Genomic DNA, 18881 nt, shown 5'->3' with positions numbered 1-18881 from the left:
TTAGGCTAATTATGTCCAGACCTAACTACAATCACTAAATTCTTTTGGTAAAAAAAATTGTTAATATCAAATCAAAGTAATGACGTTTAGATATTTTATTATCTCGTGAACTTTCTGAAAGGAGGGGTACACACTCACTAATGTACCAATATCTGACTGGTTTTAATTAACTCTAACTATTATATATCTATGGTATTTTTTTATTAATTTTAGGTGATTAATAACGACGACATTTCAGAAAGCATATTAGGCTTTTAATAAAATTTAATATAGTTAATATTTTTATTTTTATTATAAATAAGGACACAATTCTAATAATACATGTAATAAATACCATATAACAAGTATTACATAACAAACATTATATGATAAATGTTATACAAGTATGAGAGATTACTATTTCTTTTAACTTTCATGTAGAAAGTTCAGTATAATATTAATTATTTATTTATTATTTACATTTTAAATCCTCACTTACTATTGTAATTTTTAATATTCTATGCAAAGTGATTTATTTGAGTAAAAGTTCAATTTTTTTGTAGTTTTCGTTTAGCTATTAAAGGGGAAAATATAAATAATTTTTATTAGAAAGATGTTAAATTATGAAAAAAAATAGATCACATAAAGTACAACCGCTTTGTTAGACGATATAATAAACTTAAGAAAAAAAAAATAGATCACATAAAGTTCAATTTTTATTTTGTCTTATTGAAATATTCATCAAATGATAAGTACACCCTAAGTTTACATTGTATCTAAAAAAAAGTTATTTAAACTTGCTATTATGTTGAAAGCAAAGTCTTGATTTTCTGTCCATCCAGATGGTTCTTGCAAAGTACAATCTATCTCAAGATCTTTAGGGATATGAACATGTTACAATATTGGAAATGTATTAAAGCATACAATATATACAGTATATATTATATATAGTGGATAACTACATATATTATTTTCCAAGAGACTTGGTTGTTCAGAAAAATAAAGCTTATTGATTAGGATAAAGAAATTTTAAGATAATGAAAATAGTTACTGTTTTATTAAAATTCTAAATTTAAGAAAGTAATTAAATTTTCAAAATATGGTAGAAATTTCATCATCAATATGAAAATACTGAACAATATATTTCTAATTCCTATTAGCATTCACACAAATATTTAACAAGCTCTAATTTCTTAGAAACAAATATAAACCTTAATAATAAAAATTAAAATCTCTTATATATTTTTACTACAAATTCGCATAAGCATTAAGTTTAGATGTTTAAAATAATCAATGATCAAATCTTCATGTTTGGAGTTGAATCAATTAATTTTTCTATCCTAGTCTAGGTCATAACATTGTGTCCAATAATCAAATATTCAATTAATCAATTATCATGTAATTAACGAGAATAAAACACAAGAGTAATGAAAAAAAATATTGAATAACATAAATCACAAAAAGTAATAAAGATATATTATGTCAAATCTCTGTAAATAAGGGAGTTAATTAGTCTTATACATTATGAGCACCAAAAAATAATAATGATAAATAACAATCGTCTTTGGAATGAATATCAACTTTCTCTCCTTTTTTATGAAGTTTCCTCTCTAAAAAGTATTAAATTTAATTATGTAAATTCTTCTATTTATAAGTTTTCCAAAACTCATAGCTCGCTAGACTGAGAGTGAAATTTATACTAATTTTGTACTTGAAGTAATAAACTCTAGATAACTGATTTTATTAATAACTGATTTTGTTGACATATTCTTTAATCTTCAGTGATTTCTACTTATATGCAAATTATAAACAAAATACTTATTTTTTTTTTCTAGTTTATTAAAAAAAACCTTAATTATCGAATAAAAGATAAAATACTTATCTTTTCAAAAATTATCTAATAAATCCTTAATTATTTAAAAAGATAATAATAAAAATACCAATAAAAGATAAAAATAACAAAATAAAAAACATGATAATGTTAATTATCATACCACTAGCACACACAAAAAGTCTTTTATGTAACTTATTTTGGACATTTTACATGAGTCTTAGATTTGATGTTTTGCATAACCTAAATTTATATTGCATGAAAAACACACAACATAAACTTACATAAGATATGAAGAGACCAACATAAATTTACATTAGACACTATTACAAGTCCGATGTAAATTCATCATTTTATGTTGGATACTACCAGGTCTGGCATAGAATAGTTTATCACCAATAATAAATGTTGCAACAAAATGACTATTTCTAATCTTGTTTCAATTTAACCTATTATATATAAAATGAAGAATTTTGCTAAAGTGGAAGAGTGCTAGTGGAAAACGGCAAGTGTATCAATTACATGCAACAAGTAATAAATATCTCTCTCTATAGAGACTTCTACAACAAATGATAACCCTCACGATTCACAATTCAATTAGACACAATGATAACAAAAATACAAACAAATTCTTTTTGTGTTTTTATCAAACAGTTGGTGTGCAATGAGAAATTTAACATAGAGTATTTACAATTGTCAATACTAGATTTCATTCACTTTTTCCCATGCATACACAAACATCTAAATTTCATATTCAAGTCACACACAAAAATGCTTAAATCTTATTATTAATGACTTTGAGTCTATGATAACTCATCAAGTTTCAGTTCCTTGAATCCTCAACAAACAACCACGCAATAAGTTCAAGAGTCTTAAGATTACTAATGAATCATGTTTTACCCCTAGATATTAGGTATTAAACTTCAGTTTTAGGTTCAAAAGACATTTTCAAGCACCTCAAGAACCAACAATCAAGCCATAGATGATCAAGCCACGATAAACATTAAGCATAGAAATTAATACTAACTTTGTGATGTTAATTATTATACACAAGATTCAGTTTATTATATCTAATCTCAACAAATAGGGTTAGCTCTCCACGGTGGAGAACCTAGGGTTTAAAAATAAGAAGAAATTGAAACCAAAGAGAGATATATGTCTATCCCCAAGGTTCTTTGTCTCTACTTCATGCTCCAATTGTGCTTCCTCTTTGCATTTCCATTTTCAATTCCTAACTCATCTTCCTCCTCAATCCAAAAGGGGCAAAATTACCATTGATGAATATTGAAGCTCAAGGAGGAGAAGGGAAAGCTTCCTAACACCCCAAACACACCTCAATGTGCCTCTCCTAATCGTTCTAGGTGAATAATGAAATTTGGGAAGAGAAAATCCCCAAAACTCTTGCAAAAGCATGATTAAATACCTGCTTTCACATATCTGATAGACTCACCTAGTGACTCCATTCTCGCCTCGAGAGGTCTAAAAATTGATGCTCTATAACTTGTAACTCATTAGACGAGCCATATTTCTGCCCAACGATTCGAATATTGCAAGTTTGGGATATCATTTTCACTCTGCAAGTAGCCAGCTCGCTTGGCCTTGTTCACTTGAGTAGATTTGAGAGAGAGTAATTGAGGGGATTTGAGAAGATTTGAAAATAAATTTTTTTGTTGTTTATTTGAGTGAATTTGGAGGTAAATGAGATTAGATTTGAAAGTAAAGTTTGTGAGAATTAGTGTAGGATTTGATTGACGTGACAAATTAAAAAAATTTACTTCCAAATCCAATCTCATTTACCTCCAAATTCACTCAAATAATCAACAAAAAAAATTATTTTCAAATCCTCTCAAATCCCCTCAATTACTCTCCCTCAAATCCACTCAAGTGAACAAAGCCTTAATGATTTCGCCTAACGCTCAATGGTGATTTTCTAGTTGTTCGGGCAGTCCAAGGTAGTATAATCCTATAAGTGTGTCTTTTCTTCATGTTTAGTGTGATTCTAGTGCCCCTAAGCAGGTATTTGTCTAAAAAATATTCTTTATTTTCTAATCATGCTTATTTGAGTTTCAACTTGTTTTCTTTCAATAAAACTGTTTTCTAATAGCTTATTTTACACACTCAAAATAAATATTAAAGGTAAATAAAAAAATAAATATCTAACTTGGCAAAATTTAAATTCTTTTTCCCCTTCTTCTTCGTAGCAAACACAACTTCAGGGTCATCATCAACACCATTATCATTACTCTTACTTTTAGCATTGCCTTTCTTACTTTTCTTCTTTCCCGCTGCAACGGGTTTCTCTTCCAGGGCCGGCTCCTCAGAGAGGTTTGTTCTAATGGAATACTTATCATCGTCGATGACCACCCTTCTTCTTAGATTTCCCGCCACCGCCTTGCTGCGACGCGTTCTCCTCGTCCCTCGCAGTCGGCTTCTTCCTCCCCATGTCTGATTAGGGTTTTCTCTTCTCCCGCGAGTATGAATGGAAACGACGCTGCGTTGGAATCACAAAACTACGAAATGGAAAGGAAAATCGCCTCGACGGAATAAGAATAAGATCTATTCGCAGAAACTCTACGCCAGAGAATAAATTAAAGGAAAGAAACGCACCTTAAGTGAATCAGACGACAACGCAGAGAATCTGCCACACAAGTGAAAGGAAAACGCCGATCGCAAGACCTTCTTCATCGGGGTTTGGATTTCTTCATTCGATCCCCCACTTGTTCTTTCAACGACTCCCTTTCCAAGAACGGGGTTCCCTGGAACCGCGTTGTTCACTTGCTCCGTGCAAAAGGGTATGCTTCGTTCTCCCTTACACTGCATTCAGTTCTTGAAGGAATAAAGAAAGATCATTCAGGTAGTTTGGGTTTTGCTAGCATCTTTGCTCCTCCTGATTTCATGTTGATTGGCCCCAACCCTTCGACTTTGCTTCAAAGAGCTTTGAGGCTTCATATTCTTCCCGAGAGGTTTCGTTACGAAGAACTCGCTTCTCTTCTGGTTAGGACTCTCTTGAAGACGCTCGTGCCTGATGAGCTTCTTGAGATTGATGGGATTCTGGATTTCGCGCCTGGCATGTTCGTTAATGGTGTTGAGATTGTGACCAGAATCTGCCAGGAAGAATGAAGCAGTGTAAGGATTTCCATGGAAGACAAAGGAGCAAGTTGCATCTCCACCGTTGTAGAAGAGAAAAGGAAATTGGGGATTATGGTTTGGAAACCCGCGACAGAAAGAGAACCAGAATTGGGATTTATTTCCTGAATTAAAAATCCTAAACTTTCAATATACACATCACCCAAACTCTTCCTCTCAAGTAATTAAATTTAGGCCAACTAAATGACACAACGACATTTTTTTTGTATCTGTACAAATCACCTCCATAATAATTTCAACATTATCAATTTTAACATCGTTAAAACTGATAGTACTGAAATGAAACAATTTTAATATCATAGAATTCAATATCTTCATTTTTAAAATGGGGATACTAAACAGAAATACACATTTTAACATGAAAACAAAGTAAACATTTATATATCATAAATACTAATAAATATTAAATAATAAATACAAAATATAAATATTAAATGCTATGCATTAATTACTATATAATAAGTGACGTATACTAGTTACTATACAAAAAATATATTAAAGAAACTTAAAATAATAAAAGAAATGAGAAGAACCAAATAAGAATTATATGAAAAATTTACGACTATATATATTTTACATTATCATTCATATTAAAACATTTGATATTTAATATATATATATATATATATATATATATATATATATATATATATATATATATATATATATATGTGTGTGTGTGAGAGAGATTATATTGAATAATAGTTGCAAAAATGATGATCCATGTATTGTTTTTTGTCTTGCATTTTTTGAGTACTCATCTTTGCCTTAAAGTTGAAGGAACTCAAACTATACTAAAGAGAGATTTGGAGTTAGAGAGACAACTTCGACTTATTAATAAGCCTCCTCTAAAAAGTATCTATGTACGTTTCAACTTTCCTATGTTTCATCATATATATGTGCCTTTGGTTGTTATCACACTACATGATTTACTAGTTTTATTGGTATGTGTTTTATTTTGGATTTAATAGACAAAGTTTGGAGATATTATTGATTGTATTGACATTTACAAACAACCATCATTGGATCATCCTTTATTACAGGACCATAAGTTGCAGGTATATACCCAAATCCTTTAATTACGTTGAAATTTGAATTTCATTTTATTTTTAATATTTAAGATTGGTTTTCAACCTTCTTTTACAATGCTTTCCATGGTTTGATATTTACTTTTTTTTCTTTCTAATTTTAGAGGAAACCTAATTTTCATAATGTGATTGGAGAATCAAGACAGAAAAATTTAGGAATTAAATCCATGTTTGAATTGAGTAAAGATGAATGTTCGAAAGGGACTGTTCCTATACTTAGAACAACAAAGGAGGACCTTATTCGAGAACAATCAATGTTAAACGATCATATATTGATTAAAGACCTTCCTGGTGTTCATGTAAGATGTTTCATAAAAATACTTTTAAATGTTGATACTTTCTTTTATAAATTGTATTCTACATTTTTTTAATCTAACTATTTATTTGTATATGTCAAATTTTTTAGCTAGCAGAAATTTCTCTTAGACCAAGTTATGCTCCTTTTTACGGAGTGGCAGGAATAAATAGTATTTATAATCCACGAGTTGATTTAAAGTTTCAAATATCTATGACTCATGTATGGGTTGAAAGAGGAACAGTAGAATCCAATAATAAAATTTCATTAGGATGGCATGTAAGTTATAATTTTCACATTTAACTTTTCTTACATTTATATATGTATACTTTAAGAAAATAAAAATATTTTAATTAATTCAATGCACTATTATCAGGTGGCTCCAGGAATATATGATGATTATGACTCTCATTTTTACACCTCATGGACGGTAAAGGATTTTTCTTTTCTCGTTTCAATTTTTTATGTATAAATATATACGTAAGGTATCATTACATCCTAAATAAAATTTCATTAATTAATTTATCATATTAATATCATTATTCAAAATTCGATGTTGTATTATAAATTGTTGCAGACAGATAACTACAATAAAACAGGATGTTACAATATTCGATGTCCAGGTTTTGTTCAAACGAGCAAAAAATTTTATCTTGGTCAACGCATAACCAACACATCTATTTGTGGTGGACAAACTATTGACAGTTTCCTTGCTATTTCTCAGGTAATAATATTTTATATAACTTTCTGTATAATAAAACGGTAGTAGAGCTAGATTTAATTCGTTTGAGATTAATATATATTTTAATTTCTTGAATGCATTTTTTAAGTGAATATAATGATAAAAAAGTTAATATTGTATGATTGACATAATTAACATTGGGTATGATTAAATGTGTGTATCTATTTTCAGGATACAAAGAGCAAAAATTGGTGGATAATTATAAACAACAAGTTCATTGGATATTTTCCAGCAAAATTATTCTCGAACATGAGCACAGCTGATCATGTAGGATGGGGTGGAAGAACAAAAACTCGTCCTAGTACTGATAGTCCTCAAATGGGGTCTGGACATCTTCCTAATAATACTGCTTCTTACTTTAGACAAATGTGGTTTAAAGATCCATCTGCTGTAGCTCGTGGACCTAAATCGAATCAAGTGTATCCCTTGGTTGACAAACCCACTTGTTATGGTATTAAAAACTATGGAGATAAAAGAGGTCACAATGGCTACTATTTTGAGTTTGGAGGACCTGGCGGTAGTTGTGGCGATTAATCTTCTTTCAATTACATAAAGTACAAGCGATTTGATAGATTATATAATACTTTATAGTTTTTATTGTCTTATTATTGAAATATTCATCAAATGATAAATATAAACTAAGTTTATATTGTATCTAACAAAAAGTTATTTAAGCTTATTATTATGTTAAAAACAAAGTCTTCATTTTCTGCCCCTCAGTGAATAATGAGTATTTTTAATCTTGTTTCAATTTAGCCTATTATATAACAAATAAGGATTTTGATAGAGTAGAATAGTGATAATAAAAAAATGATAAGTGTATCGATTGTACGTAAGTAACAAGTATTGTTCTCTCTACATAAACTTGTAAAACACATGACAATCCTAAAAATTCACAACTTAATTAGACACAAAGATAACAAAAACACAAAGAAACTCATTTTTTATTTTTATCAAACAATTGATGTGCAATAAGAAATTTAACATAGAGTATTTACAATTTGTCAAGACTAAATTTACTTATTCCCATAAATACATAAACATCTCAATTCCATATTTGAGTCAAAATCAACTCACAAAATACTTAAATCATATCGCTAATGACTTTTAGTTTATGATAACTCATTAAGTTTTAATTCCTTGAATCTTCAACAAACAATCATTCATTAAGTTCACCAGTCTTAGGATTACTAATGATGTTTTATCCATAGATACAAGCTAAATTAGGTATTCAATTTAAGTTTTAGGTCAAAAGAAATTTTCAAACACCTCAAGAACAACAATCAAGCCATGGATGATCAAGTCACAACAAACATAAGCATAAAAATCAAATATTAACTTTGAAATGGGAAAACTTATGTATTAACGTCACAAAATACACAATATTCAGTTTATTACATCTAATATCAACAAATAAGGTTAGCTACCCACAATGGAGAACTTAAGGTTTAAAAATAAGAAGAAATTGAAACCAAAAAGAGATGCATGCCTTTCCCCAAGGTTATTTGCCTCTACTTCATGCTTTAATTGTGCTTCCTCTTCGAATTTCCATCTTCAATTTACTACTCATCTTCTTCCTCAATCCAAAACAAGAAAAAACACAATTGATGAATATTGAAGCCCAAGGAGGAGAAGGGAAAAGTTCCCCTCAAACAGCCTCCAAGGGCCTCTCCCAGTTGCTTCAAGTGAATAATAAAGTGGGGAGGAGAGAATCACAAAACTATCGCGAAAAAGTGATTAAATACTCACTTTCGCATATTAGAATTGACAAACTTACCAAGAGATTTCATTCTCGGCCATTGAGACCTAGAATTGATGTTCTCTAACATGTGATCTACTAGGTGAGCCATATTTTTTGCCAACGATTTGCTCAATGGTGATTTTCTAATCGTCTGAGTGTGGTGCAAGGTAGTATAACTCTACAGGTGTGTCTTTTCTTTATGTTTGTAATGTTGGGTGTATATTTGTCTAAAAATAATTTTTTAACTAAAGCACAAGAAAACACACTAAACTTAAGAACAAAACAAAGTAAAAACTATGAAGGAGTTGATTTATTTATAAAAATATACATATAAAAGTACGTAAAATCAATGTTATGAAAACTTGAGACAGATGTTGATTTACATGGGAACAAGATTCAGTTGTACAAGTTGATCAATATTATGTTAAACCTAGTATTGTCCAACGTAAATTACTGCATTTATGTTGGATCTATTCTAGCGTCCAACGTAAATGTACATAGTGTGTTTTTTACGTGACATAAATTTACATCATGCATTTTTCACGTAACTCAAGTTTTTGTGTTCTGCAATATTAAATATATTGCTAATGTAATAAACATAAAATATCTTACATAGAAGGCTTTCGTTGTGTTAGTGCTATGAACTTTATGAAAGTAATGTAAAATATCATCATGAACAAAAGATACTTAATGTTTGTCATGTAACTAATAGAATTTCAAAGTATACTATAATATAACCTTCACATGTTATTTGTTGAGAAAAATGTTTTGCATTATTTTCATAAATTGTAGGGTTAAAATACTTTATAATTTAGTTTAGAAACAAATATTTTTATTATAATAATTTAGGAACTAAAAACATATTTAATTTTCAAAATATTTATTAAAATATTAATAAAAAATATATCATAAATACTAATAGAAAAATGTTTTTTACAACTTTTTTTGATAATTTTTTTACAAAAACAGTCTATGTGTTAGTTTGTGATTTGTTCGTTTCAAATATACATACCAGTAAAATAATGACACGCAGTATATTATCAAAAAAGTTGTTAAAAAGAGTTGTTAACCTATTATCATTCAAACTAATAAATGTTAAATAATAAATACTAAATATCAATATTAAATGCTATGCATTAATTACTATATAATTAGTAACGTATACCAGTTACTACACAACAAATATATTAAAAAAATTAAAATAGTAAATGAAATGAGAAGAACCAAATGAGCATTATATAACAAATTTACGACTATAATTTTACATAAAAACATTTGATATTTTAATTATATATATATATATATATATATATATATATATATATATATATATATATATATATATGTGTGTGTGTGTGAGAGAGAGAGAGAGATTGTGTTGAGTTGAAAAATGATGATCCATGTATTATTTTTTATCCTGCAATTTTTGAGTACTCATGTTTGCCATAAAGTTGAAGGAACTCAAACTATACTAAAAGAAGATTTGGAGTTGGAGAGACAACTTCGACTTATTAATAAGCCTCCATCAAAAAGTATCCATGTATGTCTTCACTTTAGTATGTTTCATCGTAAGCTCTTTAGTTGTTATCGCACTACATGGTTTACTAGTTTTATGGGTATGTGTTTTATTTTGGATTTCATAGACGGAGTTTGGAGACATTATTGATTGCATTGACATTTACAAACAACCATCATTGGATCATCCTTTATTAAAGGACCATAAATTACAGGTATATACCCAAATCATTTAATTACATTAAAATTTGAATTTCATTTCGTTTTCAATATTTAGGATTAGTTTTCAACCCTTCTTTTATAATGTTTTCCATGTTATAACATCCGCTTGTTTTTTTTTTATATCTAATTTTAGAGAAAACCAAACTTTCAAACTGGGTTTGGAAAATCAAGTCAGAAAAATTTAGAAACTAAATTCATGTTTGAATTGAGTAAAGATGAATGTCCGAAAGGGACTGTTCCTATACTTAGAACAACAAAGGAGGACCTTATTCGAGAACAATCAATGTTAAACGATCATATATTGATTAAAGACATTCCTGGTGTTCATGTAAGATGTTTCATAAAAATACTTTTAAATGTCAATACTTTCTTTTATAAATTGTATTCTACATTTTTTTAATCTAACTATTTATTTGTATATATCAAACTTTTTAGTTTGCAGAATTTTTTCTTAGACCACATTATGCTCCTTATTACGGAGTGGCAGGAACAAATAGTATTTATAATCCACATATTGATTCAAAGTTTCAAATCTCTATGTCTCATATATGGGTTGAAAGCGGAACAGTAGAATCTACTAATAAAATCTCGTTAGGATGGCATGTAAGTTATAATTTTCACATTGAACTCTTCTTGCATTTATATATATATATATATATATATATATATATATATATATATATATATATATATATATATTATATATCACTATTAGTATTAATTTTAAGAAAATAAAAAATATTTTAATTAATCTAATTAATGTATTATAATCAGGTGGCTCCAGAACTATATGGTGATTATGCATCTCATATTTATACCTCGTGGACGGTAAAGGATTTATCTTTTTTTCGTTTCAATTTGTGTATAAAGATATAATTAAGCTAGATCCTAAATAAATTTTAATTAATTAGTTTATCATATTAATATTATTATTCAAAACTTGATGCGTTATAAATTTTCAGGTAGATAACTTCAAGAAGACAGGATGTTATAATCTTCGATGTGCAGGTTTTATTCAAACACATAAATTATTTCATCTTGGTCAACGCATAACCAATGTATCTATCTATGGTGGACCAACTATTGACAGTTTCATTGCTATTTCTCAGGTAATTATTATTTTAATTTATTTGAGATTAATAAATATTTTAATTTGTTGAATAAATTCTTTAAGTGAATATAATGATAAAAAATTAATACAGTATGATTGACGTAATTAACATTGGATATGATAAATGTGTGTATATATTTTCAGGATCCAAAAACCAAAAATTGGTGGATAATTATAAACAATAAGTTTATTGGATATTTTCCAGCAAAATTGTTCACGAACATGAGTTCAGCTGATCATGTAGGATGGGGTGGAAGAACAAAAACTCGTCCTGGTACTAATAGTCCTCAAATGGGGTCTGGACGTTTTCCTGAAAACAGTGGTTGTTACTTTAGAGAAATGTGGTTTAGAGATAGAGGTGATCTTCCTCGTGGACCTGAACCAAGCCAAATTTATCCTATACTTGACAAACCCACTTGTTATGATATTAAAAACTACGGAGACAAAGGACGTCACTATGGCTACTATATTGAGTTTGGAGGGCCGGGTGGTAGTTGTGGCGATTAATCTTCTTTCAATTATATTTTATATCAAATAAACAAAACTATCACAATATATCATTTTCGTATTATTTTCTTTCGTCAACTACATTTATTAATAATGTTGTTATATTGCATCTTTACTTTACTTGGAAAAATTTTGTTTATAGTCAGTCAAACAGTCATACAAGTTTTTTTAGTTTAAACTAATTCTTTTAATTCAATCTTAAATTTTCATAACTTTTTTCATATATATTTTCAGTTACATTTTCATACATCTTAATTTTCTGTTTCATAACTTTATCATTTATTAAATCGCATATACTTTAACTTGTTGAGTTAAAATTTAGTGAACAAAATTTTTCATATATTTAACTCATTCATAACGCTATTCGTGATAGCTGAGACTATTTCAATATTTTTCGACTATTATATTATATATCAAAACGCATGTATTGTAATTAATAGTTTTATGCTTTGAGTTTCATGGTATTACTTAGTTTACTAATGATGTCTTTATACCTAAATTTACTAATGTTGCCTCTATATTTAGTTGTATAATTAAATAGAAAGTAAAAATTTTATCATAGAGCTTGGTTTAGATGTATAGTGATGATTTTCTTTTATACTAATATTAATAAAGTTTTACTATTTTGTTATTGTCATTGGCCAGATATGAAGTTAAAAATTCATCGCTATTTTTCTTCCTTTTTTTTCTTTTTGGGCAAAAGAAAATATCAAATCAAAGTAATAACGTTTAGATTTCTGATTATCTCTTCAGCTTTCCTAAAGTAACGTACACCTCACTAATGTAGCAATATCATACCGGTTTTAATAACTCTAACCATTATCTATTGTATATTTTATTTCTTTTAGGAGACTGGTAATAATGACATTTTAGAAAGAATATTAGACTTTTAATAAAATTTAATATAATTAATATTGCACGTGCCATTAATTGTTCACAGAAGTTGAGGACCAAATTAGAATCAAACTCCGAGGCACTTAAGTGGAAAGAATTGCATCTTAACTAATTGTTATAACATTTGACATAATTATAAATGTTCAATTTAACAATTAGTACTAGAGTTAGGATCCTCATTGATTTTCAAGGACAATTATACTTTGATAACATTTTTTTGATAATATTTTAAGACTGTTTATGTATTGGTCCAAAATTATTCTACAATCAATAATAATAATCATAAACATCAATATAAACCAATCACAGAATAACACGCAGACAGTGTTAAAATATTATCAAAAAAATGTTGTCATAGTATCATTATCCTATTTTCAATGGACAGTTAATAAGTAACTGCTATAACATTTGAATTTAAGAATTCGTATCAGAGTCAGGGTCCTAAATTTAATTTCCAATGGACAATTAATAAGTAACTGCTATAACATTTGACATATTATAAATGTTCAATTTAACAAATTAGTATTAGACTCATAGTCCTGAATTTAATTTCCAATGGACAATTAATAAGTAACTGCTATAACATTTGACATAATTATAAATGTTCAATTTAACAAATTAGTATTAGACTCAGAGTCCTGAATTTAATTTCCAATGGACAAAGTAACTGCTATAACATTTGACAGAATTATACATGTTCAATTTAACTATTAGTATTAGAGTCGGGATCAGTTTAATTTCCAATGGAGAATTAATAAGTAGTTAACCTGTGACAAACACTAGTGAAAAAAAATATTTTTTATAGTTAATCGGTACATAAAAATTGTTTTTTTTTCTTTTTAATTTATATATATAAATTGTAACTATTCAGATCATTACTAAATAATAATATTTAGTACAAAAATGTAAATATACATACTACATATTTATAGTTTTCCAAAATTTTAAATAACTTTATTTTAGTGAAAACATTTTTTATTAAGGAAGACACACTCTTGAATACATGAACACATCAATGTATGTATGCATTCATTTCTATTTATAATTTCACAAACTCGTTGTCGATAATCACTACTGCATGTGAAATGTTTATTCCCATGCACATTTGCAACCATCATAAATAAAAATCACAACCACAAAAAATGAGTTAATAGTCTACTCATTAAAATCCCTAAAGTTATACCTCCAACTTCAATAAGTCAATCTATTTAGTAGTGGCTAGTAAGGATAAATGAGCTAATATCTACTCATTTAAATCCCAAAGTTATACCTCCAACTACAATAAATTAAATCTTTATTTATCAATATATATATATATATATATATATATATATATATATATATATATATATATATATATATATATATTGTTTCTGTTGAAAGGGTCAGGGTCGATTGTTCCTTTTTGCTCTGCTCTATGCTTCAATCGTCCAATCCTCTTCAATAACGCAATTCACACCAATCGGTTGTTGACCTGCAGAATACACTCTGACGCTCAAGTCAGATATGTCTCTAAAGGAGGTCTCTATTTTGTTAGAATTGGTAAAATGTGTCTATACCTGGACATTGATAATATATTTATAGGTCGTATAGCAATCAAGCTCATTAATTAACCATTAATATTGTATATTCATATTTGATATGGCAATCAAACCATTAATGTCGTATATTCATATTTGATACGGCAATCAAACCATTAATGCCGGTTAATATACCTACTAATTGCTCATAAATGACCGTTGCACTATTAATTAATCTTTAATTACCTAAAGTGGTTGCCTCGACCGATCGGCTACCCCTATCGATAAATTGATTCGCATTGTAACATCAATCGGTATATTTCATAATATATATATATATATATATATATATATATATATATATATATATAATTATTAAAAATTAAAACCAAACAATATAGATATATAGCTAGAACAATGTATAAAAAAAATAAGGTTAGGATTATCTTCCTAAATTAATTAAACCAAAATAATGTATAAAAATTAGGTTATAAACACCTCACTTAAAAAAATTAAATATCGAAATAATAAATAAAAATAGGATATAAACACCTCATTAAACATATTAAATAAAGAGTATGATAAATATAAATAAAATTAAGATTATGAACAAATCACTAAATAAATTAAATAAACAAAATAATAAATATAAATAAAAATAAGGTTATTAACACCTTACTAAATAAATTAAATAAGTATAAATTAAAAGGAGATTATGAAAATTCACTAAACAAACAAAATAATAAATATAAATAAAATGAGAATATGAATACTAAATAAATTAAATAAACAAAAATAATAAATAAAAATACAAATAAAGTTACGAACACCTCACTAAAGAAATTACATAAATAGAATAATAAATAAAAACAGATTATAAACACCTCACTAAACATAAATTAAATAAATAAATAGTTATGAACACCTTATTAAATAAATTTTTAATATATCAAACCAAATACATCAAACATATAAAAATATATATTCATAATATATAAAAATATATAAATTTTTAAGAACCTTGGTATTACAACTAGTGCTGTCAAAACAGGTCACCTGGCCCGACCCACCACGGGTTGGTCACTAAGTGAGCCAACCCAACGCAGCTCATTAATTAGCAAACCAGAAAAATTCGAATCCGGCTCGACCCAAACAGGTTGCCTCACTGGCTCACTTAATTACAAATTTTTTAAATAAAAAAAATTATAAACTTTTTATAATTCAAATCTAAACAAATTTCACTCCAAACATTGATCTTTAATTAATTTTGAAAATAGGGAACTTAAATAATAAATATTTTTTTTGTAAAATTAAAATTAAATTTTAATAAAATAACATTAGGTAGGTGGGACCGACCCGGTCCACCACGGGTTCAACCCGCGGGTTTAAATGAGCCAGGTTAAAATCTGACCTGCATAAAAAAATATAATTTTTTCAAACCCAACACGGCTCGAACCCGTGGTGGGCCAAGTTGGCCCGCGGGTTGTGACTCATTTTGACAACTCTAATTACAACAATGAAAAACACATTTTGGAGGTAAGGAAACACGAGTTACAACAATGTCAATTTAATGCAAAACATGGACACGAATGACAACACAAAATTCATGAGTTAGGAAGAACATAACAAACCTTAAGGAGAAAAAAAGAGAGAAAAAAGAGAGAATAGAGAACAAATGAGTGAGCCAATAATGGAAATGAAGCAAGGTGAGGAAGAATGGAGAGGATTGCACAATGGTAGTGAAAGTGACACCTCACGAGTACAACAACGATGGAGAAATAGAGTGACATTCACATTCGTAACGACGATGGAGAAATGACAGTGGCATTCACGTCTTCGAGTTGTAGGGCAAAACAAAAGAGTTCTGAAGGGCACAATGAAACAAATGCTTATAATCGAGAATCGAGTTCTAAATATCTAAGAAATTAACTCTAACAAAAGAATCGGCTTCAGTTCTTATAAAACCGAAGTTTATTCTGTCACAAAGATAAAATTAAAAAATAATACCATTTTTAAAATTTTGGGATGACTTTAGATTTCGATTCTTTAAAGTTTGGTTATTTTAGAACTAAACCATATAATTGTATAATTGTGTAAATATTTTCAAAAATATCATCAATGTCATTTTTGAAATTATTTGCAAAACTATAGGCTTCAATTCTTTAAAAAACCAAATACTATACTAGTTTAGACTTCGATTATTTTAGATTTGAAACCTATAGTTGTATAAAAAATTTAAAAAATGTCACTGTATTTTAAAAAACTTTGTTTTACTTGGAACCGAAGTCTATTAGACAATTTAAAAAAAACGCTTTTTAGACAATTTCAAAAAAACGCTTTTTGCACTAATGAAAATTCGAGTATTTAGGCTCTTCACCTTGCAATCTTGAGTATGGAGGACTATATATGATTTGTATGAGATAGTGAATCTCAGTATTTATACAAGTACGAGACATTTATACTCTACACCTTCCAAGCTTGAGCTTGGAAGCTATGGTCCCTCCATGATAGTATAAATCTCGATCTTTAGATGAATAAAATATAATACTTGGATTTAAATATTGAACTTTAAGTTCATTTAGAACAATGAACTCTTAAGCTACAAAGGGAAAATTAATTGCTTTTGCCTTTATAAAAATCCACTACACTATCACTAAAGGAAAGAAACATTGAGTGTTTCTGAACTAAGTCCATTATCAGATTTAGTAGGAACAATATTTGAATTGTTGATTGATGTTAATGAAAGAGAAGGATATTCCTTTACTCTAAATTTGATCAATATTTAATTAAACATATATTTATATTTTTTTTTCTATAAATAATATAATTATGCGTCATTTAAATTATAATATACAATGATTTGCTATTTTTAATACCATTTTAATTTCTTTTGTCCATTATTTTACTTTTAGCATTGTATTTCTTTTTAGATTTTATAATTTATTTAGAAACATGTTATGTAGAAACATGTTATACACTACTACATAAATGATATTTTATGACAAATAAAATGGATATGATAAGTGTTACGGTGTTTTGACGGTCATTGTTCGTGTTTTCTATGATAGTGAAAATTTTTGTCATAAGTTCAATTTACTATGATGAACTTTGGGTTATATGTCATATAAAGTCCACCTTAATTACTATAATGCATTTTCGGTTACATACATTTTTGGTTACATGTCATAATATCTATATGTTATTATGACACACTTTTGTTTACCTCTCATAACCTGTCATAATATATCCAACATTCTTTGATTCTTTACTTTCAATCTACTATCACAAATAACGTCATTTATATCATAGAAATTTATTTTTTCTTTCTTTTAAGTTTTTTCTTATTTTACCATTATATCCATTCAATTTACCTAAAAATCGCAACAAATCCATAAAACAAATCATCCATGCAACACTCTCTAATCATAAAAGGGGAATTGGATAATCCCATAGTATACATGAAAAATGAAAATAAGTAAACAAAAGAAAGGCTTATAGATCCTTCTCGTCTTCAAAAGTATATTTCAAGGAGTTTTCAGTTTCCTCTAATAATTCAAATTATTATTAGGAAGAAGACAAAGCTCAGGCTCAATTTGAATTATATACCAAAAGATTAAACAATAATTTTGAATAATTGTAATACATTTTTTTTAATATATCATAAACATTGGTTTTACCTCCAACGATCAATTTTTTTATCAAACGTGCTTTTTACTTTTAAATCGCTGATGATATTATATTAAAAATCGTGTCATAGAAAAATGAGTATTTTCTTTTTCTGTAGATTGAAAATTGAAGTATTTAATTTTAAAAATATAATCATATTTGTTTCTACTATTAATAACTAAATTAACCAAGTTTAAATAATAAATCACGAAATGGTTGTAGTAGGGTAGTAGTACCAAAAGGAGGCAGGATGTACAACTTCTTTTCCTACCATCGAAAGAAATCACAGGGTTCAGCTTCATTCAGTAATGGTCCACGCCCTATCCCTATCTTTCTCCTTCGTGCACACCCCATTTTAATTTCACTTTATTCTTCATATTCCTGTTCAAGTTTCAACTGTTCACAGGCACGTGCAAGAGTTTACGGGATAAAGCACTTCCAAAGTAATTATTATTTATGCTTTTGGAATAATATTTCGACATTCTTTCCTAAGTAAACTAAAATTTAACAGTTACATTAATCAGAAGGAATATCCATGTAATTAATAATTACCATTCAGAAAATAAGACAAAAAGAGAAGAAAGAATTCAGGCTATCGACAACAAATTGTAGCCTTCTGAAAA

The 18881-nt window shown here is 27.9% G+C and overlaps 2 protein-coding genes across 2 annotated transcripts; both read left to right on the top strand.

Annotated features, from left to right (window-relative positions):
* Positions 1 to 5651: 5651 nt before the first annotated feature.
* On the top strand, positions 5652 to 7796 carry LOC148198782 (protein neprosin-like). The gene is made up of 7 exons (XM_088091929.1): positions 5652 to 5820; positions 5929 to 6015; positions 6150 to 6344; positions 6452 to 6619; positions 6717 to 6770; positions 6918 to 7064; positions 7254 to 7796. Exons 1-7 carry the CDS (start codon positions 5671 to 5673, stop codon positions 7614 to 7616), a joined length of 1164 nt encoding a protein of 387 aa, XP_087948055.1. The 5' UTR covers positions 5652 to 5670; the 3' UTR covers positions 7617 to 7796.
* A 2396-nt stretch (positions 7797 to 10192) lies between these two features.
* LOC124826270 (protein neprosin-like) lies at positions 10193 to 12242 on the top strand. The gene is made up of 7 exons (XM_088091763.1): positions 10193 to 10363; positions 10467 to 10553; positions 10694 to 10888; positions 10996 to 11163; positions 11335 to 11388; positions 11523 to 11669; positions 11816 to 12242. The coding sequence occupies exons 1-7, from the start codon at positions 10214 to 10216 to the stop codon at positions 12176 to 12178; spliced, it is 1164 nt and encodes a 387-aa protein (XP_087947889.1). The 5' UTR covers positions 10193 to 10213; the 3' UTR covers positions 12179 to 12242.
* The last annotated feature ends 6639 nt before the right edge of the window (positions 12243 to 18881 follow it).

The sequence above is a fragment of the Vigna umbellata genome, chromosome 5, assembly GCF_029865625.1.
Source record: "Vigna umbellata cultivar VRB3 chromosome 5, Vumbellata_1.0, whole genome shotgun sequence".
Classification (NCBI taxonomy): Eukaryota; Viridiplantae; Streptophyta; class Magnoliopsida; order Fabales; family Fabaceae; genus Vigna; species Vigna umbellata.
This window is presented reverse-complemented; position numbering and strand designations above follow the sequence as displayed.

Coding starts and splice junctions, on each gene's coding strand:
- LOC124826270 (XM_088091763.1), top strand. CDS start 10,214: ATGATGATCCATGTATTATTTTTTATCCTGCAATTTTTGAGTACTCAT. Junction 10,364..10,466: donor CTCCATCAAAAAGTATCCAT/GTATGTCTTCAC, acceptor TGGATTTCATAG/ACGGAGTTTGGAGACATTAT. Junction 11,670..11,815: donor GTTTCATTGCTATTTCTCAG/GTAATTATTATT, acceptor ATATATTTTCAG/GATCCAAAAACCAAAAATTG.
- LOC148198782 (XM_088091929.1), top strand. CDS start 5,671: ATGATGATCCATGTATTGTTTTTTGTCTTGCATTTTTTGAGTACTCAT. Junction 6,016..6,149: donor TACAGGACCATAAGTTGCAG/GTATATACCCAA, acceptor TTCTAATTTTAG/AGGAAACCTAATTTTCATAA. Junction 6,345..6,451: donor AAGACCTTCCTGGTGTTCAT/GTAAGATGTTTC, acceptor CAAATTTTTTAG/CTAGCAGAAATTTCTCTTAG.